Source organism: Phaethon aethereus (assembly GCF_964289735.1).
Source record: "Phaethon aethereus genome assembly, chromosome: 2".
NCBI lineage: Eukaryota > Metazoa > Chordata > Aves > Phaethontiformes > Phaethontidae > Phaethon > Phaethon aethereus.
In genome coordinates this window covers 26,080,637-26,108,080 of record NC_138582.1, presented here as the reverse complement: position 1 = coordinate 26,108,080, position 27,444 = coordinate 26,080,637, and the positions used below count along the sequence as shown (strand labels likewise).

Below are 27,444 nucleotides of genomic sequence, written 5' to 3'. Positions count from 1 at the left end.
GTGTGCTGAGCTGCCATCCTAGTGTTCTGCTGACTGCAGTAGTTTCCTGCTGAATGCAAAATCAAGATCTGATGTTAGTAACTTAATTTTCATGCTCTACATGACTCCACTGTCCATTTTTAAATGTACTTTTCAAAATCTCTAGGTAGTTTGTCTGTCAGTGGACAGGTAGGAGACAACTGACAGGGGAAATGAATATAGATGATGAAGTGGATTCTTCCAAGGAAAAAAATCAGACCACGTATCCATTTATTGGAATTTTAACTTTCCCTTCTGCTTGCATCCTCCCTATCCTGGTCAAGCATGTCTCTGAGTGAATAAGGCTATTTCTTTTCTTACAGTCTCAGGAAGAGGGCTAAGAGGAAGAGATTTCTATTTTTACATTCATGGGAATGTGTTGGTACAATGATGAGGGGGATCTTAAGTACCAAGGAAAATGTATTCTAAATTTATTTTTATTAAAAAAAATCTGTATGTGCTGGATCCTCTTTTTGGTTGCTGAAAGTTATGTGTTGCACAGACTGGCTTGCATGCTTCTGAGAAAAACCTTTCACTGGAAATGCATGTTCTGCACCAAAACAGTAATATTTTTGTTCACTTAAACCTGCTTATTCCAAGAAGAGTTGGAAAAGTTTGGGAGAACTTTTTGCTGTGTAAGATACTTTGCTTCTGGGTGTGACAGCACACAAATAATATATATCTGACATAGTTGGGTATAGAGTTACATTGTTCTTGGCGATCTAATCAGGAAGATATTCAGTGAATGTTGTCAGAGCTGGGAATGGACCAGAGCACATATTTATAAAACAATAACTTAAGAACAACTCACTTTTCCTTGAAATTCTAATCCAGCTGGGTTTCTTAGTAGAGACTTTTATTTAAATTATATCTAATAACCAAAATTATATCTGCAATCTCCATTTCAATTAAGGTTTATAAAGCTGTTTATTCAAGAGGCTGTGTGGAGGACAAGATGCAGTGACTAAATCCAACAGATTCACTTGCTGTTTGTTGGGGCATATTTTTTCTCCCTTACCTCTGCAACTGATAACGCATATGGTGTATTTCCTTCATTTTTCTATATTAACTTTTCATACTCTCAATATTTAATTATACAAAGACATCTTTTGAAACCTGTGACACTGTTTTTGGCTTTTTGCTGTGTCGTATAAGGGTGAAAAATACTGCAGCTGAAAGTAGATTTGGTACTTTTGATTTACTGTCTTGTTTGAAAGCGTATGTGAAAGAGGTTCCCAGTGACGCTGCACTTAGGAACTATAACTCTTCTAAAGATAAAAGAAATTGTTATAATCCTTTCACTAGCTAATTTCTGCATGCTATAAATGGATTGCTGTGTATCCAGGGAAAACTGCTCAAGGGAAAAAGAGTTTGTGACTTTTATTTAGTGGATTTTGTGCAGCAGTTACTAGGCTAGACAGAATGATTAATAAATTACTGGTTTAGTAACTTGGAGCGAATCACTTTTGCTGTAACTGAGTTACTAAAAAAATCATGCAACAACAATAAAAGTTTTTTACAGTGAAATTAAATATTTTTAACGGTGCTTTCTGTACTTGACAAGCTAATGTACCCTTTTTTATGGAATAAATCATTTTACTATGCCTTAGGAGGGGAGACTTGGGATGTCACACAGAGTTTAATCATTGTGGAGCACTAGATTTATTAAGATGCCACAAATGATTGTGCTGGAGAAATGCATCCCCTTCTTTCTTTTTCAGTGTGGTTTTAGTAGTGGAATTGCCTTAGTAGTCTGTTGTCCACCCTGCCATGCCATGACAGCAAGTCTACAGGATCAACTCAGTGAAGTTGAACCTGCACTCTGTGAAGCTGACCAGTGGGAAGAATGAGGCCAAGTAGAGATTTGTCAAGACTCAGTTACACCAGTATAGTTATACCAAATCTGCCCCAGTTTTAGTTCGTAGAAGTCCATGGCACTGGCAGCATCTCCATGAAGCCAGGAGAACTGAGGTAGATGCTCAGGAAGCAGCAATTAGGTGACTCCATGAGAGACAGTCTTATGCCTGGAGGATCCGACTGGTTTTAAAGAGTCTTTTGATCCTCATTTATTTTTCCTCCCTGAAATAAAGTGTAATGTTTCTCCGACAAGGATGCAGGTCAAGTGTTTCAAGATTCCTACTAAGTTCCTGATCTAGAAGGGTCCTTCTGTCTGTATTTTCCAGTCAGAACAACCAGAGGCATTCTGGGTTTTATTTTCCTGACTTGCTTTGTGTCCTTTGTGCTGATCACATTTCCTCCAAGCTTTTAGCAATCTCGGCTGAAGTTCCTTTGTATGTACAGAATACTTAACATTTGTACATGCTTGTTGTTTAAGGGTTTTTTGAGCAAATTTTTGTCAGTAGAAAGCAGACTTAATCATGAACTGTGCTTTTTGTGATACTTTGAGTGAGCAAACAGAGTTCATACAGTTTACTTCTGTGTTCATCTGTTCCGGCAGAGAAACCAAACAGCCGTATCTGTTTAGACTGCCTCCATTCTGCCGAGCCTTTGTAGCCCTGCCAAAGTTGTCCACATCACTGAGCCTCCCCGTGAAAACCAGAGACACTTCACTTTGTTCACGGGGCTGAAAGCCGCTCACAGTGTGGGATTTGGGGAGCGAAATTCTTTCAAGAATGAATTGCAGTCAACCAGTATGAGTTGTCAGAGGAGTGAATCAAAGGGATTATTTGTTTTGACTGGTGCCTGATTCGTTTTTGCCAATATTATGCTCAGTCAGAAAATTAAAGAAAGCCCCTTAATTAAGTGTGATATTTTTATAAGCAAAAAACAGGCAGAGGAATCTGACTTACTTAGCTTTCACTTTGTCCTCCATGCAGGAACTTTATCATCTGAACCGTACTGGCTTCTTTCTATTGCGTGTTGTAATGGACAACAACCATGCTTTAAAAATTGGGTGAGAGGAGTGTGGTTTGTATAATATAGTGATAAAGTAGAGGGCAAAAGAGTGTACCTATATCTAAAACTCTGATCATGGGAATTGCTCTGCTTCTATAAATTGTTTATGAAGAATTAAAAACAAAGTGACAGAAATGCAGATGACCATGATATGAAGTGGGCAAAGCAGAATGATTTTAGGGTGAAAAAAAAAAAGTCTTTTGTTTTTCAGTTTTCTGAGCATTTGAAAGGAACTGTAATGGAATATAGTAGACTGTAGAATTATTAGCAAATATCTTTACAAATAACCACTGAGGAAACTACTTCTCATGCCAAGACTATTTCCAGAAGGTTGTGCTTGTAAAACTACTTAGGAGACTTAAGGAAAGAAAACAGGAATGAACTGTTGCTTTCAACATTGTTAAGGTATGTTAAAAATTGTGCTGAAATAGTCAGTGTTGTTAGCTGAGAATTCTCATTGCTGAGCCACAGAAGTCATTCATTCTTTGATTATGAACTTAAGAAAGGTTTCAGTAGAACTAGTTAAATAGGCTATATAATGATAAGGGAAATTTATGAGGAACTGCCACTGTATAACCTTTGTTAAAGAGATTTCAGGAGACAAAACAGGTAGGTGTGTTTACCATTTTATCATTAACACCGAATCAGTTGCACATGCAGTGAACTTGTAAAGAAACACATCTAATCAATATTAATGAACAGCATTTTGACACTATTCAGTTAAATTGTAGTGTTAATAGCTGGAAAATATTAATACTGTGAGTCCTGTAGGATTCAAAATAGATTTAAACATTTAACATAGCTTTATTAGATGGGATAAAATGTATTTGAAGAGGCATTTGAAAATCTGGTATTTACCCATAGCCGGGCTAAAGAAGGGTTGGGGAAAATCTGCAGCTCTGAAGATGTAATGGATGCCACCCCTGAATCTAGACATAAGATGCAACTGTATCTATGTGAAATTACCATGTTCATTCATTCAAAATTGTGTCTTTTGGAAATTCAACTGGCAATTAATATTTTTTAGGTAATGCAAGTTTTTATTGCAACAGAAAATGTTTTGAACAGCGCTAGTAGATGAGGTTTAGAACCACATTATTTGCCTATTCGTTATGATAAATGTTTATAATGTGTTAGTTAGAGTAGTTAATAACACGTACTTAAAGTTTTGTACCCATTGCTACTTTAAAATCAAGTGTGGGGAGCAAAACTGCTTTGCATTCACTGGGTCAAGCACTTACACCTTTTTTTAGGAGAAAGTATTTTTTCTGAAAGTGGTCATGTTAACTTGGGCGACTTTCAGTCTTATTAGAGGAGACAGAAGTTAGCTTTATTTTAACTGGTACCATGTAAGTGTTCCGTCATGCTGAATGTTGGTGGTGACAACACCTGTGACCTCAACTGTTCTGTTGTTTCCTATGCCACACCAGCTGCAGCTGTGTCACAGCACAGCTTTGTACTGCCGGCTTTGTGTCATCTTTGCCCGTTTTTAGGTTCATGTCAACGAGCATCTTGTAATAAGGACTGATAGTCTGAAGTTGAGTAGATCTTCTAGAGGAATGAATAAAGTGGGTTAATAGCTTTGGCTGTAGTCCATGTTGCTCAAAAGGTACCTTCTGCACTGGTAGAAGGGTAGAGTTTTGCAGGCATTGAAATCTCAGGGATCAGGTATCCAAATCTTGCAACGCAGATACAGTTATCTACCTACAGTTACCTGCTGTGGGAACATTTGGTATCTGCTAAACTTAAGGTCCAATAATAAGAAAAGGAAACTGTGTGGTGTTCTCATCTAAAACAAATAATATGATTGCCCTTCTAATTTTGCTGTATTTACGTAGCTGTAGTTGTGTCAATAGTATCCCAAGTTTTCAGGACATTTAAAGACTAACAGGGTAGTTACTCTCACAAAGATTTTACAGTTGAAACTAGGGATGAGAGAAGAGTTAAGTGGATGACACATAGGGAGCAATTAAAATACTGCTTTGTAAAAAGTTTGGAAGTACAGATTTTGAAATAAAAATTCCAGAAGTTCAGAGCAAGTACAGAAAGCTGTTTGACAGAAGTGGGGGAAGCTAAGGGATTAAACTCACTAAGAGGATTTTGAGGCATGGGGAGTGACATGGTTGGGCAGTAGAAAGAGAAATCCTTTTACTCTGTCATGTTTAACTGAGGAATTAGGAACGTCAGGGAAAAGGAGGTTACAAAGGGGAGGTAACAAAAAAATATGGAGAGGTGTGAATCATGGTATGTGCACAGGGAATTAAAACAAGAATGACTTCAGAGGATAGTGAGAGAGAGGAGACCCAAGTTTTTTAAATCCTGACACAGAATTTAAATTTAGAAATGGGAAATGGCAGATAATAAATTTGAGAGTCTCTTTAACTATTCAGCTCTTCTGAAACCGAAGTCTCTTCTCATAGCCAGCATTTCTTGCAGGCTCCTGTAGGTCCTAGAGGTGTCTGCCAGTAGGCATTCTTGTGCTCTCACAAACTACCCTCTTCACGTATTTTGTTCTTGATGGTTGCATCTAGGTTTAAATTCTCTATATCTAGTATTTTTTCAGCCCTTTCTATGACTAATATTTTCAAGAACATGTAATTCCTTTTAATCACTTTTTCCTCAGGTTAATATAGAGTTTTCTGGAATAGAACTTCTTGGACTTGCCACACCACCACATAATGCAGTTGCAAGGATTTGTTGCAATTTAGATATCTTAGATGAGACTTCATCTGGAAGTCCATCTCTAGCTTTCAATTTTCAGTCCTGCAAAAGAATAATATTAATTACTTTAAAGGAATTCAGTGGAAAGAACACAAAATGTAGTCACAAGATAGGGTGTGACAGGGGAGAATGATTGTAGAATAATTATGTATTTCTGAAATGAGTGGGTTGGTGGGGCAGGAGGACAAAATGTTTGTACATAGTGTGAATAATTGCTCTAGATAAACTAAGCAGGGAATATTTAGATGGAATATTGTGAAAAAGCTTCCCGAGAGAGATGTTTATCTGTCTACAGAATGGCCGATCACTTAGCTCCCCAAGTTTCCTCAGTTCATGGTTTAAATGTTTCAAACACTGCAAAATACTGACAAGGAGGAAAGTTTGCTGTTATACTGCATCTCTTCTGCATCTAGTTTTTAGTTTGTTTTTATTAGTTAAACTTCTACTTAAAAAAGCAAAACAAATTCCAATGTATGAATAAATAACCTTTGCTCAGCTGTCTTCTTACTGGAGAAGCCTTGGGATATGCCCAGTCCAAAGAGGAGAAAAGGCTACAGGATTGTGGGGTGTTGTATCCAAATCTTCAGGCTTGGAATTGGGAACTGTTGCTTGCGCTCAAAGATAAATTTTCTTTTTTCCTTACCCCCAATGGTTTTGGTTTATGTCCAGTCAGTGAACATGACAGAAGCATGTCAGAACTAGTGAAGGAGGTTTTCATTTATTTAATGTGGGATGGTTTCCGTGACCTCGAAAGTTTGGGAGAAAAGCACAAAGGAAAAACAAAGGAATTTCTAAATTATCTGCATGTGCAGCCTGCAAGAGAGTGATGATTTTCATTTGCTAATTGCCCATCCATGTAGCAGACAGTGAATGAGCCAAAGGTAGTAGTGACACAAATGTCAGCTGTTGGGAGAAGATTCCATTTCAGTTGTCTTTATAAGGCACTTCTGCAATTGGCTGAACTTCTGCTGGCCTTGCACTTGCAGCCTTGTACATCTTTGATGCTGTTTTGGTATTCACAATGTGTAGTTAGAATGTTTTCCTCTTGTTCATCCAATCCTTTGATCTCTTCTCTTTTGATGGAAATTGAAACTAGCCTGGACTCTTTCAGCAGCTTTCTGGAGATGACGTCTTCCACCTTCTGAAATAATCCATCTTCTCCCAATATATATTTTGGTGACCTGTTTTTAGGACTCCTTCAGATGCTTCATAGTGTAGTAAAACCCAACTCTCAAGGCAAGGAATTCTTCATTTTAGGGCAATGCTAAGAGTGACTTGTCCAAATTGGATGCATTTTGCTGAGTTATGTGAAAGCTACAATGAAATTCTTTTAAAGACAATTTGTCCAATTTGGGAATTAAGTGAGATCTAGCTGTATTTACATGTAAGTGTTTCATGCAAGAGAGAGATGAATTGACTATCTGTTGTCTAAGATGTTTTACATCATGAGGTAACTAGAAATTTGAGGACATTTGCTGGACATTGGTCCTAATTGCTGGCTATTTACATGGAAAGTTAATGCATGGAGCATGTTATATAAACAAAAAAAATAATAAATACTGTAAACATTGCTTGGTTCAGATGGATGCAGGCAGATCAATCAAAACTGCGTTAGCTGTAAGTGTTTAGACAAGATCCAACGAATTGTTTCTCGGCTGCTGTAGAGAAGGCTTATATCCAGCTTCAAAGGCTTTTGAACAGGGTCAGAGTTTCCTTATGCTTCCTTTCTATAAAAGCCATGAGAAAAAAGCCATGTCCTTCTCTGCTTTCCTGCTCTGTTGATATGAATGTTATTGCTTGCACTGATGTCCTGAATCCATTGCTCGCCAGTTGTCTTATGCACCCCCTTTCATAAAAATTAAGGGGCTCCCACCCTTAGCCACACTAGTGCAGAGAAAAATGTTTTAGGTTATTATACATCTTTTACTTGAATTTTAATTGTGTAATCTGTTAGCCCTGTCCCCTGCTTCTGTTGTGCTGCTTTTTTTTTCTTTTTAAAAATCTGTCAAAATTTATTTTTTCTTGTTTTTGTGTAGATTTTATTTAACATGCCATCTATTACAGAGTTTAGGTATGTGGCCAGTGCTTAGTTGCTCCAAATAATGTATGAGAAGAGTCCTTCCAGCAAGCACTGGGGGAGGAGAAACTTCAGACCAAACCTACAGGCACACACAATGGCTTCTTTGTGCCTGTGGTTAACATGTTCCAACTAATAAACCTAACTACTAGTTTCATTTATAAAGGATGCACTGCCAAAGCCCTTGACACTGAAAACTGTAATTTTTTTAGTAAACATATAGAAACATTAAAAAAAAAAATTGCAACCTAATTAGTAAAATGTGACCCTTGCAGAAATAAAAATGAGACCATGTTCCTTGTTTACTAACCTGCTGCCCACAGAATATTGCTTGGAGTCATTGTCTGTAGAGATGCTCCTCTGGCAGTCTGTCGTAGTAGGCATCTTTGTTTTGAGAAAAATGAGCATATTGTCTGTATATGTACAGAAGAGCTTTCTTGGGAATCAGTCAAACTCCAAATTGTACCAAATCCAATCATTGTCCCCTGCAGATATAAAGCACACATCTTTTACATTGCCTAAAATCAGTGCAACGTATGCAAACAGTGCTTTTTAATCAACAAGTGATTTCTCACTGTGATGGGGAGAGGGAAGGAATATACAGAGATGCTGGACACATCACTAAACACCATGGAAGTTATTCAGCTGTTGTGATGGATTCTGGGAAGCTCTGTGAAATAAAATAGTCCTTGGTTGTAGGTTCAATTAGACAAAAAATTAAAAAAAAAGAAGCCAAACTCAGAATACAGTCCAGACCCTGCAGATCATGTGGAAAGGAGAATTGGGAGTAACATATTTTTAGCTCACATATTAATTTCTTTGAATGTCTCCAACATCATGTGTTTTCTGGATTAAAAACATTTGTGTTCAAAAGGTCTTTTGTCTGTTATATCTAAACAAAACCCAGGTATATGTTCGCTGGAATTTTCAACCACTGGTCATGTGGTGACCATTAAATATTCCTAATGTGATAGTAATATACTTAGCAATTTCCCTCCTATTTAGAACCTTGGAAAAGCGGTTTTCGTGCTATGGCTGATTGGCATGAAGAAAATGCCTTTAAAAATATATAATAGTAGCTTTGAGTCAACAAACATGATTTAATATCTAGTCAGTTGTGGGTTTATGAAAAATTGTGTACAAGGTCCTGGATTTAGGGGGAAAGCAAACACTTTGCAAAAACAAAATGCAGAAGTATTGAGGGCAGATTCTTTCTTCTACTTTAACACATTCTTATTACGGGTCTAGATAATCTCACTATCAGTATTTCCCCTCTAGCATAAGAAAAGGTATTTCTCTGGTTTCAGTATAATTCTGGCTTCCGCAACGTTACTTCAGAAAAGGAATTTGCTACAAATGTCATGCTAAGTGAACTTTAATCTTGTAACACTCTATTGTATTTTGTATGTGCATGCACTTTCTCATATTGAAAAACATGTGCATCTCATTTTATATTTAAACTGTCTTTGATCTGAGATTAGATTCTGAAAACTAAAATTTAATAACTTGTGTGACATCTGAGGGTACTTGAAATGTTACATGTTCTGGTTAGAATGCGTACACACATCATATCTGAAGACGTATGGCCCATTAAGAAGTTCTGAAGATGAACGGTTCTTTATGAAGCGTTTTCTGGTTTTCTTCTCTGTTTCCTCCACGGTGGTGAAGCTGTCAATGAATAGGCTCTCGGGGCTGAATTAATAGAGAGGAAGTTGAAGTTGAATATTGGAGAGGCAGGAGAAGAGAGACTGAAATTGGATGATAAAGTAGCTTTCCAGGAATGTGATAAAATGCCTGCATGTCTCATTTTCACCATCTCTGGTTGCTGAATGGAGGTTGCCCTCTCCCCTCCGTCCTTACTATGAGTATTCATTTTCCTGTCTTGCAGATAAAGTTGCTTTGATACAGCCTGGGTTGGGCAATGGGAGAGAAGAGGAACATCTTGAGGAGACAAATGTTCTCTTATTTTTATTTGCCTGGTAGCCACAGTGACCCACCGAAGGTGGCCGACCCCTTACCCCTGTGAGGGAAACCCTGTCCAGGTGCACCAGGGTCCAGATGCTACCCTGAAGTTTAAAAAATGGTGTCAGGGGGAGTGGGGAGACTGAGAGGAAAATTTTAGTTACAACCTGATACTTAAGCTTTTCTTGCTAATGAAAACCAGTGTGGACATTTGGGTGCAACTGCTGATCAAGATAGTCTGGAGAGCAAGCAAAGGTCGGTCTGCAGCTGCTGTTATGGCCGCTACGGTGAAGGTGATGTGTGAGGACACCAAGACAACCCTGCGTTGGAACATCAATGGCATCTCTAGCACAACTCATTACATAAAAAGCCTGTTTAATACCCATCCTTTGCCAGTGCAGTCCTGCTTAAGGTACCTTGAGCTTTTATTGTGCTTTGTCCTTCTTCCCAGAGGAAACTCAGGTCTCTCATAACCACTTAAAAGCTTTTCTGCAATACATTTGCAGCTTGGTTTTCAGTCCTGTTTTTGTTTCACAGTGTTTCCTTGAGGTAATTTGGAGAGATTGTGTCCTTAGTACAAGAATCTGCTGTAGCTCAATAGACACAGATCACTTTTGAGGAAATCTAGCACACTTTTTGTATGCGTGTGTGTTTTCTGAACTTCTGGTACTTAGTTGTATTTTCACTGGTGACATGCTCAGACCAAATGGCATGTTAGAACACCACCAGCTAATATATGAGTTCCCAGGCAGTAGTTTATATAAACTTCTTCCCCTCAAACCTATGCTGATTTGATGATACTGGCAACAAATCATGGGCAATTCTGGTGAAATACTTGAATTGGAGTCAACCCTTTCTACAGAATTGCAGAGACTTTTTATCTGCAGCTTTCTCTTTACCTCATTTGGCTTCTTTACTGTTTCTACTAACGTATTTCCTTGTGTCTTTTTAAAGAAATAACATATGAGCTAGCTTTTTTCAGAAAGGCATGATTACTGGAGTATGGAATGTATAATAACTCTGAATTGATTGTGGAATAGAAAGTAACTGTAAGGTTGCTTGTTAGATTGCAAAGTTTTTAGGAAAAGCTTTAAAGATATTTCAGATCTGTGTCTTTTAGCCTTATGTGTGGCTCAGTTACAATTATAATGGCATAATTATGGAAGCAGTGTTAGTATCGGATGTCCTGCAGCTGAGAAGAATGAACATTAGTTACTAGAGTGAGATCTGCAACTGCACGCTGGGTTATGTGAATGTAGGTGGTTTCAGAAAATGAGCATGCAGCCTACTTGTTTTGGGGATATATGTATTGCAGAGGACCAGAGAGCAGCTTTTTCCAAAAGGGTGTCTTTGACACTGTTGTTCAAATAAGTTATCCTGCCAAGCTGAGGGGTTTCAGTATGACAGGAGTAGCAGCCCAGCAGCAGAGTAGTTTTGCCTTTTTTGCTCTTAGTAATAGAATAAGTTAATTTGCATTTTGTTTCATTTGTAACTTGAAAAGACTTTTGCTTAATGTTGTTCGGGAAGACCAGTCTAATAAATGTTCAAGTCTCCTGCTTGTCCTGACCTTATTTTGCAATCAACATTTTTCAAAGCCATAATTAAAATGTCCTCCAATGTTACCACCTTTGAATCAACTGGTGGCTCACATTCCCTTCGGCTTGTCCCCGCCGTATGTGGATGAAAAGAGAACTGTCTGCATTAAGTCTTTTGAGAAGAACATGGTGGAGATAAGAAATGCTGGCCAAACTTCGAGCATCTTTTCTTCTTTCAACAGGAATGAAGCATCCGAGAATGGGTTGGAAAGTCAGTAGTAAATTTTATAAGACATCAGTGGGAGGAGAAGAGTTTAGAGAGAACTACAGATTCCTATCAGTTACTGTCAGATTATTGTGTTATTAAATCCACTAACATGGGAATAAAAATTGCTGAATGCACTCAAATGATAAACATATGGACCAGATCTTTCATGCAGTTACTTCTAATAACAAGGACTGGAGTGCATGCATTAAAAGAATCTTGTTCCTCGTGCCCCTAATTCTCTGTGTGCAATCTTGTCAGAATTTTATTGAAAGGCTAGAATAAGTTTCTTTTAACATTCAACCATTAAGTTTATTTAAAGGCTAGAATAAGTTTCTTTTAACATTCAACCATTGAAGTATTTAAACAGGTACAGCCCTGATATAATCTTAACTAAACATGCTTTTCAAATTTAGTAATCCAGGACACATAATCAGTTTTGTGTATTACTGTGATAACCATTGTGTTCAATTTTGAAAGTTAAAGGCACAAAAACTAATAAAATTAGCATAGAAGCCTCTGAGAACAGTGCCTGAAGGAGAAATTAAATTAGTTTCAACACAAATAGATATGAAATGAAGTACAAATAGAACAGCAGTAATAATTTTAGTATGACACAAGGTTTCATTAAAAAATCCAACAACCTTTATTGCATTCAGTCTTAGGCTTGTGGAGGCTGAATGAGTATAGGGTCTTTTTAATGCATATTTTGGAGGTGATTGAAGACTCATGTCTAATAGCAGTCAGTCTGGTTAGCCAGTGCTATATAGATGTCAGAATTTCTGTGAGCATACATTCCTCAGTCATGTGTGAAACTGGGAGTGCAGGGATAGTTAATAAGTTATTTCAACTTGCAGCTGTAGGAAGAGAAACTAGAGGGAGATGGCATTGGCAATGAGGCACACAACCTTTCCGGTGAAGGTCAGGGATTCAAATATAAGGTGAAGTGACAGGGAGTATTAGTTAGCACTGACAGATTTTGAGTGGCCTAGGGACATAAATTTGATGATAAGTCCAAGTAGACAGAAACCCACATCACACAAACCTATCTGTATAACTTGGACCTAGCCTGGGTTTCTGGTGCTTTTCTTTCCGATTTCCTCTCCATAGATGGACACAGTGAAAAAAAGAATTCTGCTGTGAACATTTTCACAAGTGCAAAAGTTTCCCATGCTGTGGAGGCCATGAAGAAATTTGTGCCTGTGTAAATGTCTGAGATGATACCAACCTGCAGCCATTCCTGAGGTGCTTGATAGGTGGGGGATGGAGACCAATATGCAAACCACAACTCAGCTTGATTCCAGAGTGTGGCTGTGAGGACATCTCTCCCACTTTTAGGATGAGTGCAAGGATCACTGTGCATGTGCCTTGCAATGAATACTCAAATGTTTCACACAAGCTGGACCAGTTTCAAATGAGGTAACTTCCATTTTTTGGTATCCCCACCTGTGGTATCACACCATGATTTTGGAAAGAGGCAGAACAAGGGACTTGTGTATCAACTCGCTTTCTCTTGCTGCAGTTGACTTGTTTTTCACCTTTCTCCAGGGTTTGTCCCGAACTATGAGTTACCCTTCTGCTTTCTGTTCTGTGCAAGGGAAGCACTGGTTTCTGCCTGGCATGTGCATGTATTAAAAGATGGCAAGAGGCAGTAGCCATACAGTGCCCAGACGAGTCATGCACCTGAACTGCTTTCCAGCCTTGTAGTATGCCAAACATCTTGAAGTCTGTGTTGCCACTGTTTTTTCCTGCTTTGCCACAGTTGTACTTTGCACCAGGTTTTCTGAAGTCCCTTGTACTCTAAATGCATTCCAGAGCCCTTGTGTTACTGGTTCCAATAAACTGAATCTCTCCTGACTTTGAGCAGGTATTCCACCCTCTAAATCATCCTGACAACCGTTGTCTCATCTAGTCTTTTACAGACATTGTTTGAGTTTGATAAAGCAGCCTCTTCTCCATCTTGGTGAAAACTTGTGCCAAACACATTTTGAGTTTCACAATAGTATATAAAGAAAGAAATTAAGTACAGATAAACATGAAGGGTGAGCTATCACTTTGTATCAAAGCTGTGGGGTTTTGAGATAGATACACTAATGGGAATTGAGTAGGAAAATCTGCCAGTGTCACTTGCAAGTACTTAGCTGTGTCTCTGTGATATGACTCTTTGGTTTCTGTCAAGCTGTGGGCAGGTACTAGAAATTGTGGACTAAGTTTTCATTTGTGTAAGGAGGTACAGTTCCAGTAATTTCAACATAAGATGGGGGCTTTGAGTCTCCACTTCTTAGTATTTTCCATGAATGCTGTCATAAATATAGGAATAAATGCTAATCTTCACTGTATCTCTAAATAATAAACCATTGTTTAGTCCCATTTTACTGATAAAGAGATCAATACAATATAATTAACCATTTGAATTTAGAAATGAGAAATTAATGATTTTTTAAGTCCACATTTAAAACTCAAAAGAAGTGCTGTTTTAATTATCAGAAACGATGTATAATTGGTGAAAGACAACTTGTAATCTGAAAAAGATGTTAAGACTTTGAAGACATGTCTCATACAATATGTAAAGCAATTCTTTTAGGGTCAGTGTAAGATAAAGACTTTTTTTCATGTTGCAAGCCCAGTAATATCCTGTTTCTGTGGGTTCTTGCATCAGTTCGTAAAAGTATTAGACAAAAATTGCAAATAATTCCAGAAAATGGATTTCTTACCAACTTTAAGTGACTGCCCTAAGTAGAATACAGGTCTTTTGTCTTGTGCCAGTAAAATACTATATTGATGATTACAGTTGTATTTTAGCTGTCTGGATCTTGAAGGACATACTTGGGTTTGGTAGAATTGATTTCCAAGTTGTGTACTGCTTTTTGTGACACTTCAATGAAGTTTTCAGAGCCAATAGAAATGTGGATTAATTTATAGAGCCAGAATAAAATATGAATTATTCATTCTGGAATCGGTGTCTTAATTACATGAAGAGACCTCTGGAGATTGTGTAGTCCAACCCAGGGTTGAACTGCTCAAAGCCAGGTCAACTAGAGCAGGTTGCGTAGGGCTTGTGTTTTGAATATCTCCAAGAGATCCCAGAGCCTCTCTGGATAGCAGTTCCAATGTTCTACAACTCTTGTAGTGAGAAAGTTTTTTTTCTTATTTTTAAATGGAATTTCTTCTATTTCAGTTTGTGCCTGTTGCCTCTTGTTCTGTCAGTAGGCACTACTGAGAAGAGTCTGGGTCTATCTTCTTTACATGCCCCATCAAGTATTTATACACTTAGATGAGATCCTTCAAGCCTTCTCTTCTCCAGTCCCAGATCTGTCAGAAACTCCAGTCCCTTTATCATCTCTATGGTCCTTGGTTGGACTTACCAGTATATCGTAAATCTGTGACCATGATAATACTTAATGCCGGAGAGGAGGTTCTGTCATCACAGCAGAAAGACATGGAGCCACCTCCCGCTCTAGAGTAGCAAGTACAAGAGACATTTCTGATTGATAGATCATTGTGACTGTAGAAGTGAGATGATGAGACAGTTTCAGGTGAACTGATTACATGATCAGTGCTCCTTTTAGTATGCATAATGATGAAGGACAATGGTGTGATAAAAGGCAAGAATTTCATTTCCATTGTGTTCAGCTGGTGGTGATGCATAAAGTAAAAGCTTCTGGAGATGTAAAATTACAAGGCAGGCTTGTGAGGTGTCAGTGGGCTGCAGTGAGGGCTCAGTAGGGCACATTTAAAAAAGACATGTAATAATATAATTCCTAATATGTATTAGGAAAAATATTTTCCTAATAGCAAACATTGAGACAATTTGTCCAGAGAGGTTGTGGCATCTCCATCTTTGGAGAGATTCTTTCCTCTAGAGTGGGAACTGAAATGTAAAAATTAAAATCCTTATTTTCAAAATACAGTATAATTAAGAGTGGTATTATTTCTGAAATTTAACAGCTCAGGAAATAGGAAATAAAAGATTCTAGGGAACTTAAATATGGAAATGCTAAGTCTTAAAATCCAACATTTAATAAGAAAATGGTAGTCATTCCAATACTTGGTTGTCATTTGAATGCTCATATAATTTCTATGTCTCATTACCTTTCCTACAAATTCAAATCAGTAATAACTTATTTTCAGACTAATTTTCTCCTTCACTGTCTTACATGCCATAAATGATATCAGCCTATGCTATTTAACTACCAGGGGTTTTGAGATTCACTTCAAACAGGGAGATTTGGTTGCAATACTTTCTGAGAACACTTTATTTTCAATCACATTTACAAAGTAGAGATTCGGCTTTAACGAGTTTACAGTATATTGTGGCACAGAGGCTCTTTGAAGGTTAATCAGCTTTTTAGCAATAATAGGGTTGGATTCTTGTGTGACTAAGTGAGTCACTTCTGTTTCATGTGCAGATCTATCATTTAATCAGAAGCCTGGAAGTTAAGACTTACTACACTGCATATTAAGTAGAAAAGACAGTTTTTGTTTTAACCGTTTTTTTCTTTCTGAACTTCACTGTATCTTTAGGACTGTAAATTAGTTGAGACAGCTCGACTGATTATTTGAGAACCGTTCCTAATGTGCGTGAAATCTAATAAAAGGAGTTGTACAGTGAAGTCATATTATTTGGACACCAAAGCTAAAAACTAATTTGAAGAAATATTCTTATATATACAAAATAAAATCCACTAAATGTGGTAATGTTCCTGATTTACGTTTAGGGCATGATTTAATCCAATTGCAGTTTAACTGGAGGCAGTTCATGTTTTCTTAAAGGCAAGTGCAGAAGCTCACAAATCTTTTTCACATATTTGTAGCCCCAAAAAAATATTTGGGAAGTGGTCAGGGTAGACTTTCACAAAGAGTTTTTACCAAGTAAGCGTTTTTTTCAACTGAATATCTCTAATATAGCTCCATGCTTTAATTTAGCTGTTGAAGTTGATGGACTTATATACAATAGAGTAGACCTCTGTTTAAATATAACTGGACAAAGTATTTTTTTCTGGTAGTAATGAACTGCATGTTATGAAAAAAAGCAGAGTTTATTTTCCAAATATATGTATATTATGTATTTATATATCTAACCTTGCATTTACATCTAATTTTAATACCATGCCATGTCGTGCTATGTTGCCAATGAGCACTCAACTTTGTCAGTTTTGTCTTCCCCAAATGTTGAGATGCTGAGTTGAATTAATGGTAGTATAGATACCAAATGCAGTGTCCCTGCAAGAACTATTTAAATGGTTATCTTTATTCTTCAGTGCTTGAGAAGTTTCCTTCCAGTCTCTATCCTGCTGTTGGAAGAGCTGGGCTGGATTCCAGAAAGAAAGGTGGTGTGTGATGCATTTGCCGCAATCTGTGTGCTGCTGCGGCACACAGGGTTACAAGTTCTGGTTTGTTTAGATTTTGGAAGGCCTTTGATGAAAAAGACAAGGGACTGATTTACAGAATCTTACTGCATGATACAAATAAGTAACTATTGTGAATATTTTAAAACTTGGGGAATGATAGTTTGTGTACGGGAATGTGGTTCTGTCTGGACACGAAGTATCAAGTAGGAAGAGTAGATAACTCTTTAATTTGTCATTTGTGTGGGTTGAAGGGAGAAAGGTTTGAGGTGGAGTAAGGAAGAGAATGGGTCAGAGCAAAAAACCTAATTGCACACTAAAATTTTATTCCATTAAGGTCATTAAGGTGACAGATTTTTTTTCTGAAAATGAGAAAGAAAATAGAGTCTGCAGACTAAGAATTACTTTAAAAGAGGGAGGCAAATGTGGACAGTAGTGCCAGCTTTGCTATGTGAATAAGCAGTAGAAAAGCATATTGCTTGGTGTTCCCATTTTCCAGAATATATTTGCAAACACTACTGCAGGTGATGTTAATACATCCTAAAACTGCCATGCCAGATTTACTACCCTTAATTTGCAAATCTGTGTATATGAAGACTTTGTTTAATCATAGTTTTGAAGGCGAGTTAAGCATGATGGGCTTAAATTTAGTCCTGCCAGCTGTTTTATTTGCCCACTAGTTAGGTACATGATATGCTGTCTTTCTCTTTTTCCTTGTTCTCATGCTGTTAACACAGTGAAATGAAGAAAATCTTCAGATTCTTATAAACTGAAACCATCTGGCAGTTCATACTTGTCATGCTATCCAAATGGGTGGATTACTCAAAATGTATTCCCTACGCTTAGGAGCACAGGTCTGAATTTGGTGCTGGGTTCCTCTGAGAAGCTTGGATTAAGAATTTTTCAGTAATGGTTTAGTTAGCATCAGAAATTCTGTTTGGGACTGGGGAGAATAAGACATTGTGAAGTGAGAGAGTGTGTTAGTAAAAAGAATAATGAGTATCTGGGCAAGGAGAGAATTTATAGGCAATTTTTTTAATGGGATTGAATAGGGGATCGTAATTCTTATCTGACTTCTATTTTCCTCTAATTTTGTTCCAAATGTAAATCAACTGTACATGGTGTTCCTATGTGTAACTTACGTATTGTACAAATATCCCATGCATTGGGAGGGGATTCATGCAGAAAAAATATCCTGTCAAATAATGTAGGACCTTATTGTGGTACCTAGAGCTTAAGATGGACCTATTTAGAAGCAAACTGGAGAAAAAAGAACCACAAAAATGTGAATAGAAATGCTTTTCATGAGTTTCCAGGTAATTGGGAAGTGGGCTGGAACACCGTAGACCTGTGTTGCCTGAGTAAGTGACTAACTGGTGGCAGTATTTGGCTGAAAATTTGGACAAGCAGTTGAAAACAACTCAAGTTACCATCTAGAGCACTGTTTCAGATGGAAATTTTGGCATACAGACACTTGGGGTTTGGATGTGTGTCAGCTAAAGATGCCTGATCTGGTTCTGATATCCTGTTTAGTTCTTGGTCATCCCATGTGATCCTTGTTTAAGTTTTCTGTCCTCTCCGTGCAAGTTAAGGTGCTCCTTATCCTCCTTGTCTACTGGAGGACGATGTAAGGAAAAATGCCTCTCAGTGGTTTGGATAATAAAAGTTATGACTAAACTTTTCTGAGGGAATGTGTTGATAGCCAGATTCCATCACTAAATGTGCTACTTTGCGGACCCTAACCTCCATCCATGAAGTCTTCTTCATCCATCTATCTCAGTGACATGAAATAAAATTGCATGCTGGTTTTCACAACTTGATACACATGTTATTCTGGATTCTATAATCTAGAATAGATTCTATAGATTATAACTATATCTATAGATATATCTATAGATTATAGATATTCTGTGATTGAAAATGTTACTTACAGTTCTTTCCTAATGTTTAGTATTTATGATCTCCGGTGTTGCATAGAAGGAAGGCTTTGCCTTGTACTTCTACAGGGGCAAGTGAGATTATGAAGACTAACTGAAAGTGGAATAGACTTTTCCTAAAACTTCCTCTAACCAAGCAGAAGGCAGTTTATACCTCCTGTATTGGGTCTGTATGGCAAGGTTTTGGTAGCAGGGGGCCTGCAGGGGTGGCTTCTGTGGGAAGCTGCTGGAAGCTTCCCCTCTGTCCAGCAGATGCAATTCCTGCCAGCTCCAACAGACCCACCGCTGGCCAAGGCCAAGCCCGTCTGTGACTGGGTAGCGCCTCTGGGATAAGAGAGTTAAGAATGGCGGGGGAGAACGAACCTGCGCACAGCAATTGCAGCTTAACGGAGGAGTGAGTATACTTGAGAGGAACAACTCTGCAGACCCCCAGGTCAGAGCAGCAGGAGGGGCAGGAGGGCTCCAGGCGCCGGAGCAGAGGTTCCCCGGCAGCCCCTGGGGAAGCCCATGGTGAGGCCGGCTGTGCCCCTGCGGCCATGGAGCTCCATGCTGGAGCAGATCTCCACCTGCAGCCTGGGGAGGGCCTCACGCCGGAGCAGGGTGATGCCTGAAGGAGGCTGTGGCCCCGTGGGAAGCCCACGCTGGAGCAGGCTCCTGGCAGGACCCGTGGACCTGTGGAGAGAGGAGCCCAGGCTGGAGCAGGTTTGTGGAGGACCATTTCAAAGGCCTTGCAGAACTTCAGATAGATGCTATCGATAGCTCTTCCCTTGTACACTGATGTAGTCACTAGGCATGCATGAATACGTATCGAATCAAAGACTACTTTTTAGTGGCAAAGCCCATCATGCTTAGGAAAGGGTAACTCCATATCGTATGTAACAGTATGTGAACAGGTGGTTCCTCTTAATATTTTTTATTTTAAAATATAGAATATTTTACTATATATTTATATAAATATAGAATATAGGTAATACATGTAATATGTAAAATATAATATTAATTTATTATATTTCAGTATGCTTGATTGAAATCCTGGGTATGACTTAAAGGCATCCCATAGTGGTAATAATGCTGGTGCAGAAGGAGATAGAATTACTTATCTTCTATTTGAAATGTTTCCTGCAGTTTCATTTCTTCTGTTGTACTGTATCTGGGCTGTGTCTAGGGCAGCATTTTCTTAGTCATGTCACTCCAGGAAAGCCAAATACTAAGTTGTCATGTTGCATGGAAGCTGTCTTACCCTAAATTTATTTTTGGATGATTTGGCAAATGTATATTGCTGTATTTGTACTGTCCTATACAGGTGCTTGTGTTTTCTCTGTATATTTAAAACAAATAATTATACTTAGATATACTTACTTACATTGCTCTGCAATGCTTACATTTTTTTGGAATATGCTGACATTTCTATAGGGCTGTTTTGTGTAAATGTAAGTGATTAGTCTATGTGTAGATTTGGAGCTGAGAGCCATGTAACAGATTTGAAAGCAATGTAGAAAATGCAATAACCATACTTACATGATATCTTTAACTGCCTTTGTTATTAGCCCACCTGTACAGAGAATTATAATACTATTATTTTATAATAGTATTTTAAATGATAGAGTGGTTTACAGTAAATTTAAGAAATATCTCCATTCATTGCCTAGACACATTATATCTGCTTAAAGACCAAGATAAACATAGTGTTTTTGTTATTTTATGACTGTGTCTTATTTTAAGAACGTCTGGCTAACTATAAGCAGAATCATGGAAACTTTCATTTTAGCTGCTAACTGCAGCTATAAAAACAACTGTTCCAAAAAACCTTTCAAATAGAAGTACATTGGTTGCATTTATGTAATTGCTCTTGGCACCAGCTTAAGTAAATTTAAGTAAAAGTTCATCCATAAAATTATCTGACTTTCTCAATCCACTTGAACCTTGATCTGTTTTGGTGTAATGTTCTGGAGTTGGTAAAGATGCTTTGTGATTGGAGTCTGTAACCCCAAATGGGATTACACCACCACCTTCTGATTCAGAATTTCCTGCTGTTGCAATATGTGTTGTTTCACAGAAATGAGGAGTAATTCCCTCTCAGACGCTCATGTTGAGGTTGCTGCCAGGGAACAGCATTAGTGAGGTATTCTTTCACTCCTAAAGACAAGGCGTTGTTTCTATCGTAAACTTGGTTCTCAATGAGTTTACAAACTTTTTATAAATAATTCACTTCAGCTTGAAGCTCAGTTTCCCAGGAGAGTGAATAGTTATCTTCCTAAAAACAATTCTTGCTTTAAGAACAAACAAATCACATTTTTGTGATTTTGAAGTTGTGGAATAGAGGTCCTTTACACCACAGACAGTTGTGCTTTCACTCAGAGCCTTTTCTGTTGTTTTTTTTTTTTTTTTTTTTTTTTCCAGATTCCTTATTGGGTGGACAGTAATGAGTCTGCATCAGTCAGCTACAAAGCGTGGTGGCGTTTGAGCTCTGCCCTCCATAGACAGGTTGCGGTGGGGCTGCACATGCATCCCAAGCTCTCAAAGCAGGATCATTCGTGCATTGCCTGCACCGCCTGCAAGAGTGTCTGCCTGTGTGCTCAGTCCTCCCTTATAAGAAAACAAAAAGAGCAAGAGAACTGCAGTGAGCACTTCTTTTCTGCTCTCATTTAAGAAAGATTTCTACCTCCAAAGCTGGCATGGCTTTTCTTAGATTATCTGTTTTCAAGCTACGTTGCTATTGTAGCAGAGGCCTGCCACAGATTAAGTACTTCTACTGCAGGGCAGCGTCCCTGGAAAACGCGCTGTTTGCTGTCTTCCATGCCGGGCCTGGGAGGATCATGACATTAAATTCCAGGAATACCTCCTGAGTAAATCTGAGGCTTTTCCAGAGGGGTCTGCCATGCAAATTTAAGCACTTTTGAAGGATGGGAGGTTTTGGAATAAAGGCTGCGGCATGTCTGTCTACTACCAAGAGAGTCCGTCCATGCTGGAAAGCAAGCTCTTGTTTAGTTAAGGCTGGTTAAGCAGAAAAGAGCTGAAACATCTGAGAAGGAAGGAGTAAGCTGCTTATCAGATTTTGATCACACCTTCTAAAGCATGACACTTCTGTTTTTTTATTATACACACATTTATAAACATTTCATAGTGCATTTTCTACATTTAAAGGGTTTTGGTGCATTCTAATTGGACGTATGGCAATACAATATATATCACTAATAATTTATCATGGCCCTCGTTTAATGCAAAGGGGCCTTTTAGTTCTGCTACCTGTGTTCGTATTTGCTGCACTCCATTGCCATGATCTATTTGCATGTTATTTTTAATCATCATTGAAAACTTACCAAGGTTTCTCTCATGTGATGGGGAAAATGGAGGTTTTCATGGTTGGGCCCCAAGTTGGTTCCTTGCAATGTTAGCTGCACATTTGAAAGCATAGGCTCTTGCCCTCCAAGAGTGATAACAGGAAAAACACAGTACATTCTCCTTATCAGTGCTAGAGTAGATGTCCTGTGATGCATGAAAGCTGTGGTGATATGCCAGGAGATCCTCATCCCTTAGGGAGAAGAACATGGCAGGAAGAACGAGTATTCTTCCTGTTCTAGATCCCACAACTCTGAGACCTGATTAACATCAGCTGACCAGGCAGTTGGAAGCATCCCTTCACATATGACCAGTTCTGGGCAGAACACAGGCAGATGTTTCAGGGTCTCCTTCAGTTTTTCCTCAGTACTTAGTTGTCATAGGTGAGATGCTTCCACTTCCACTCTATCCCAAGGGCACTCTTTACTGGTACCAGTTCTTCAAAGACTCCTGGGGCACTTGTAGTGGTTCCCTGCTCTTGCTTTTGCCCTATTGTGTCATTTTACCACACTGCCTGCTCAGCTCAGAGTTCTTGTCCCTCCTTGACCTCTCCATTGCAATCGCATATCCATCAACCCTTCAGCTTCAGGTCCAGTCAGGGAACTGTCTCACTTCTTGAATCGATCTGATACTGCTTGTGAACATTTGAAGAGTACAGAACTGAAAGTAGGTGTTTCTGGAGAAACATATACTGCTATAGTCTACTGGAGCCACAAAGCTTTTTTTTGCAGAAAACGCAAGTTTGGGACTTGCTACCATGTAATTTTTAATTTAAAAATCTTTATGACTAATGGAACTATAAAATACCTTGTCATTATTGTAACACATAGGGGATCCAGTAATAAATTAGAGGTCCTCTGTGGCAAGTACCATACATATATAATGAAAAAACAACCTGTGTCTGGCAACTCTTCAAGTCTAAGTTTATATTTTTTACTTATGCACCCAAAAGTAGAGTTAATCAATTTTCATGCCTAAGGGCTTAAACAGCCAGAGTATGAAAGAAATTTTCACCATTCTGCAATGTAGTAGTCCTGTATCTCTGGAAAGTATGCACTTTGTTAATGTACAAGACAAAACCTTTCATTTAAACATTTCTCACAGCTCATCTATTTTGATTCATGCAGTGGTTTGAAGCATTAGGATGCATTTGGTGGTCACAGTTTTATATTCAGTGACTGGAGAACTAGAGTTTTATTTTAAATGTTTCCCTCCTTAGCTCTAAACTAAAAAGCCAAATTTATGACAAAGTCATTAAAATGCTTAAATGCTGAACTGTCTTTTCTGATTCAGTGTTTTCATGTAGATATGTTTTCTCTTAATTGCTTTTTTCAGATTGTATTGGTCAGTGGACATCTGGACAGCTGGGATGTTGGGCAGGGAGCTATGGATGATGGTGGTGGAGCATTTATATCATGGGAAGCATTATCACTCATTAAGGATCTGGGTAAATATTTAATTTTAAAATATTTTTAATGTATTACATTTCCAGGACATTTTTTATGTTGTCCAAACTGGATTTTCTATTTTGTCCATTCCTCTGAGCATAAATACTCATACTTAGTATAAATATTTTGCAAGTTTGTCTGTTAAACTCCATCTTTCATCACAGAGGTCATCCAAAAGCAACACATCAGTCAATGACCTGAAAAGTGCTTTGAGCCTACATGGTCACCATCATCACAGAATGCCAGTTCAGTATAAGATATAAAATCTAGGTATCTTGGAAGGAAGTCGCTCCTTTTCATTTTGTCTTAATGAGTTCCTTGCAATTAATGAAGATGAAGCTTCATGAAGTCACAGAGAGCCTTCTGATATTGTTCTCTGCCTTTTAAGCAAACATTGTCACTCAACACGTTCCAAAGTCCTTCACTGTCCTACATGTTGCTTTTACAGCCGTTACTCAATTTAATTCCAAAACACTTACCTTACTCTTGATAACTTCTCAAGACAATTTCACCTAAATCTCTCTCAAGAGCATGTAACTAGGCCTAGACCCAGGCAATGTTCCTGCTTTTGATCTCTTCCCTTTCATCTACATGTGAAGATATTCAGCAAAGTTGATTGTAAATTTCACAGAAGTTCATATTTCCAGTGTATATATTTTGGTGGTTTTGTTTTTTCTTTCAATGTTCTTCCTAAATAAATTTATATCCTGCCTGGACTTGTTCCACCAAATATTGATAGATACATCTATACCATCAAACTGTGTTCTCAGCTTTGAGGGCTGATTTCCTGATTATGCTGCTTTTATGTTGCTGTGTGACTGGGTTCTGCTTTGGACTGTGACAGCTGATATCCTTGGCAAAGATAATCCAGGTCACAGGAAGCACACACTTGAGTCTCATCGCTACAAGGATACACTTCTGTCAAATTTGGCTTAACCATAGTGACCTCCTATGTCTCATCAAGCAACATTTGACACTGAGGCCTTGCACACTGTAGTATCCTGCTACAATAGGTTTGTGGGATGCAGAGCAATATTCTGTTTCCAGGGATCACTTGAATTGAATCATTCTTGATTGATAGCAGGGTGACAAGGTGACTGGGTTCTGGAATTTGGCCTGTAGATCAGCTGGACTCTTCTGAAATTAATATTCTAGCACACACGCTGTCAACCCTGGACTTCATGGTCTCCCTCCTCTGGAATTTCTGCTCAGCAGAAGTATGAGTTGAAGTAAACCCCCATGCTGTCAATGCTAAACGTAGATGAAGAAGGAGAGAAAAAGGCAGCTTCTAGCCTGGATATGTCTATTCCAGTAGTGCTACAGATAAAATACCAGCGTGAACTTGCTCAGCCTACTGCCTCCTGGTTTGCATAGCCCCATAGTGTGGGATCTGAAAGGCCAATTTCTTCTACTCATGGGCTTCATCTGACTTGTGGGTAGAAGTGGGCTGCAGACAGCATGTTATTGTAGAAGAGCATAGTCTACATATACCTACATAAGGTGTGCTTGGTGGGAGAGATGATCCACAAGTTAAGATGAGATAGGTCTGGTGTATGTGCAAGAGGGAGCTGTAGTTGCACAGTCATCTGCCTGTGTTCTGCAGACACCCAGCCTCTCAGAGTTTGTTCTGGTGTCCTGCTGTTCCCAGTCTGCCGTGACCTAGTCTGATTTCTGGTCTCCAAACTGCAAATTCCAGCCTTATTGCTTGATCTGTAGTTTTTTGCTGGTTTTACTTCCATATGGGCTTTTGTCACTATACCACTCAAAACTAGTTCAAAACAGACTTCTTCGACTGCCAAGTTGATATCCAAGGATGCTTTTCCCTCTTCATCAGATGGAATCTATTTTTCCTCCTCACTCCCTTTTTCCAGAACTCCAACCTGTGGTCAAGAGGAATGCACCACGTATTCATTAAAAACTAAAATCAGCTGTTGCTCCTGCTCTTAGCTCTGGCAGAATTTAAATAAGAAACTAGCCTTCCCGTCTTCCAATCAGAAGGATTTGTGCACTTGAACAATCTCAGTGTTTCTTGAAGAGCTCTTTGTAGACAAGCTCTGTTTTGTGATGAGCCACTCTCACACTGCAGTGGTGAACATCTGACAACCCTGTGAATTCCTGTTCCTTTATTTTGCATTATTTGAACCTCTTATCTCTCCATTTTCCCATCCTTGGAATGATTGCAGTATCAACACGAAAACCAAAGTGAATCTGTTTTAATTTTTGATCTTTTAAAAGTAAACTAAAGAGGATTCTTCTACAGAAGAATCCAGGCCTACTCCTTCTTATACTGTATTTTAATCTTTATTTTATGATTCTTGGAAAATTACTTATGCTCCCTCCACCTTTGGGGGGAAAAAAAAAGCAGCTTCAGTGTTTGCTGACTCTATTCCATTCAGAATAAACTGGTTTGTATCTCTTAAGGGCAAGTTAATGGTGGCATTCTATAATTCTTATTCACTGGGTTTCCCTTCACGCATGACTGAAATGCATCACTCTATGCTTGTTCAAATATTTTATTTCCTCTGCTAGTAGCCTATGTGTTTGCTGTACGACCTGTGGTGCAATGCTGTTTTCTCAGCTGGGAAATGCCAGAGCCGAATATACACAAGTCTATGGGACCTAATGAGGTGCATCACAGAGTCCTGAGGGAATTGGCAGATGTAGTGGCCAAGCCACTCTCCATGATATTTGAAAAGTCCTGGCAGTCAGGTCAACGCCCTGGAGACTGGAAGAAGGGAAACATTGCACCCATCTTTAAAAAGGGTAGCAAGGAGGACCCTGGGAACTACTGACCTGTCAGGCTCACCTCTGTGCCTGGGAAGATCATGGAACAGATCCTCAACAAGGCCAAGTGCACCTGTCCAGCACCTGGGTCAGGGGCAACCCCCAGTATCAGTACAAGCTGGGGGATTGAGAGCAGCCCTGCCAAGAAGGACTTGGGGGTACTGGTGGATGAAAAGCTGGACCTGAGCCAGAAATGTGTGCTCGCAGCCCAGAAGGCCAACCATACACTGGGCTGCATCCAAAGAAGCATGGCCAGCAGGTCAAGGGAGGGGATTCTGCCCCTCTACTGCGCTCTGGTGAGACCCAACCAGGAGTCCTGCGCACAGGAAAGACATGGACCTGTTGGAGTGGGTCCAGAGGAGGGCCACAAAAATGATCAGAGGGCTGGAGCACCTCTCCTGTGAGGACAGGCTGAGTGAGTTGTGGTTGTTGAGCCTGGAGAAGAGAAGGCTCTGGGGAGACCTTATTGCAGCCTTCCATTTCTTAAAGGGGGCTTATAAGAAAGATGGGGACAGACTTTTTAGCAGGGCCTGATGCGATAGGACAAGGGGTAATGGTTTTAAACTGAAAGAGGGCAGATTTAGACTAGATCTAAGGAAGAATTTCACAGTGAGTGCGGTGAAACCCTGGCCCGGGTTGCCCAGAGAGGTGGTAGATGCCCCGTCGCTGGAAACATTCCAGGTCACGTTGGACAGGGCTCTGAACAACCTGATCTACTTGAAGATGTCCCTGCTCGTTATGGGGGGGTTGGACTAGATGACCTTTAGAGGTCCCTTCCTACCCAAAGATTCTATGATTCTAAACCTCCCCTGGCACAATTTGAGGCCATTTCCTCTCCTCCTATTGCTAGTTACTTGGGAGCTGTCGTGGTTTAGCCCCAGCCAGCAACTAAGCACCACGCAGCCGCTCGCTCACTCCCCCACGGTGGCACGGGGGAGAGAATCGGAAGAGTAAAAGTGAGGAAACTCATGGTTTGAGATAAAGACAGTTTAATAAGTAAAGCAAAAGCCGTGCACGCAAGCAAAGCAAAACAAGGAATTTGTTCACCACTCCCCATGGGCAGGCAGGTGTTCAGCCATCTCCAGGGAAGCAGG

General features: G+C 39.1%; 1 protein-coding gene across 1 annotated transcript in view; it reads left to right on the top strand.

Moving 5' to 3' along the window:
• The window catches only part of CPQ (carboxypeptidase Q), a gene marked incomplete at its 3' end in the record, with an annotated part of 150,580 nt that overhangs the window by 58,943 nt on the left and 64,193 nt on the right, over positions 1–27,444 (top strand). The window contains exon 4 of the mRNA XM_082014824.1: positions 23,454–23,565. Coding sequence (XP_081870950.1) covers positions 23,454–23,565 — 112 coding nt within the window. The remainder of the gene's footprint in view (positions 1–23,453; positions 23,566–27,444) is intronic.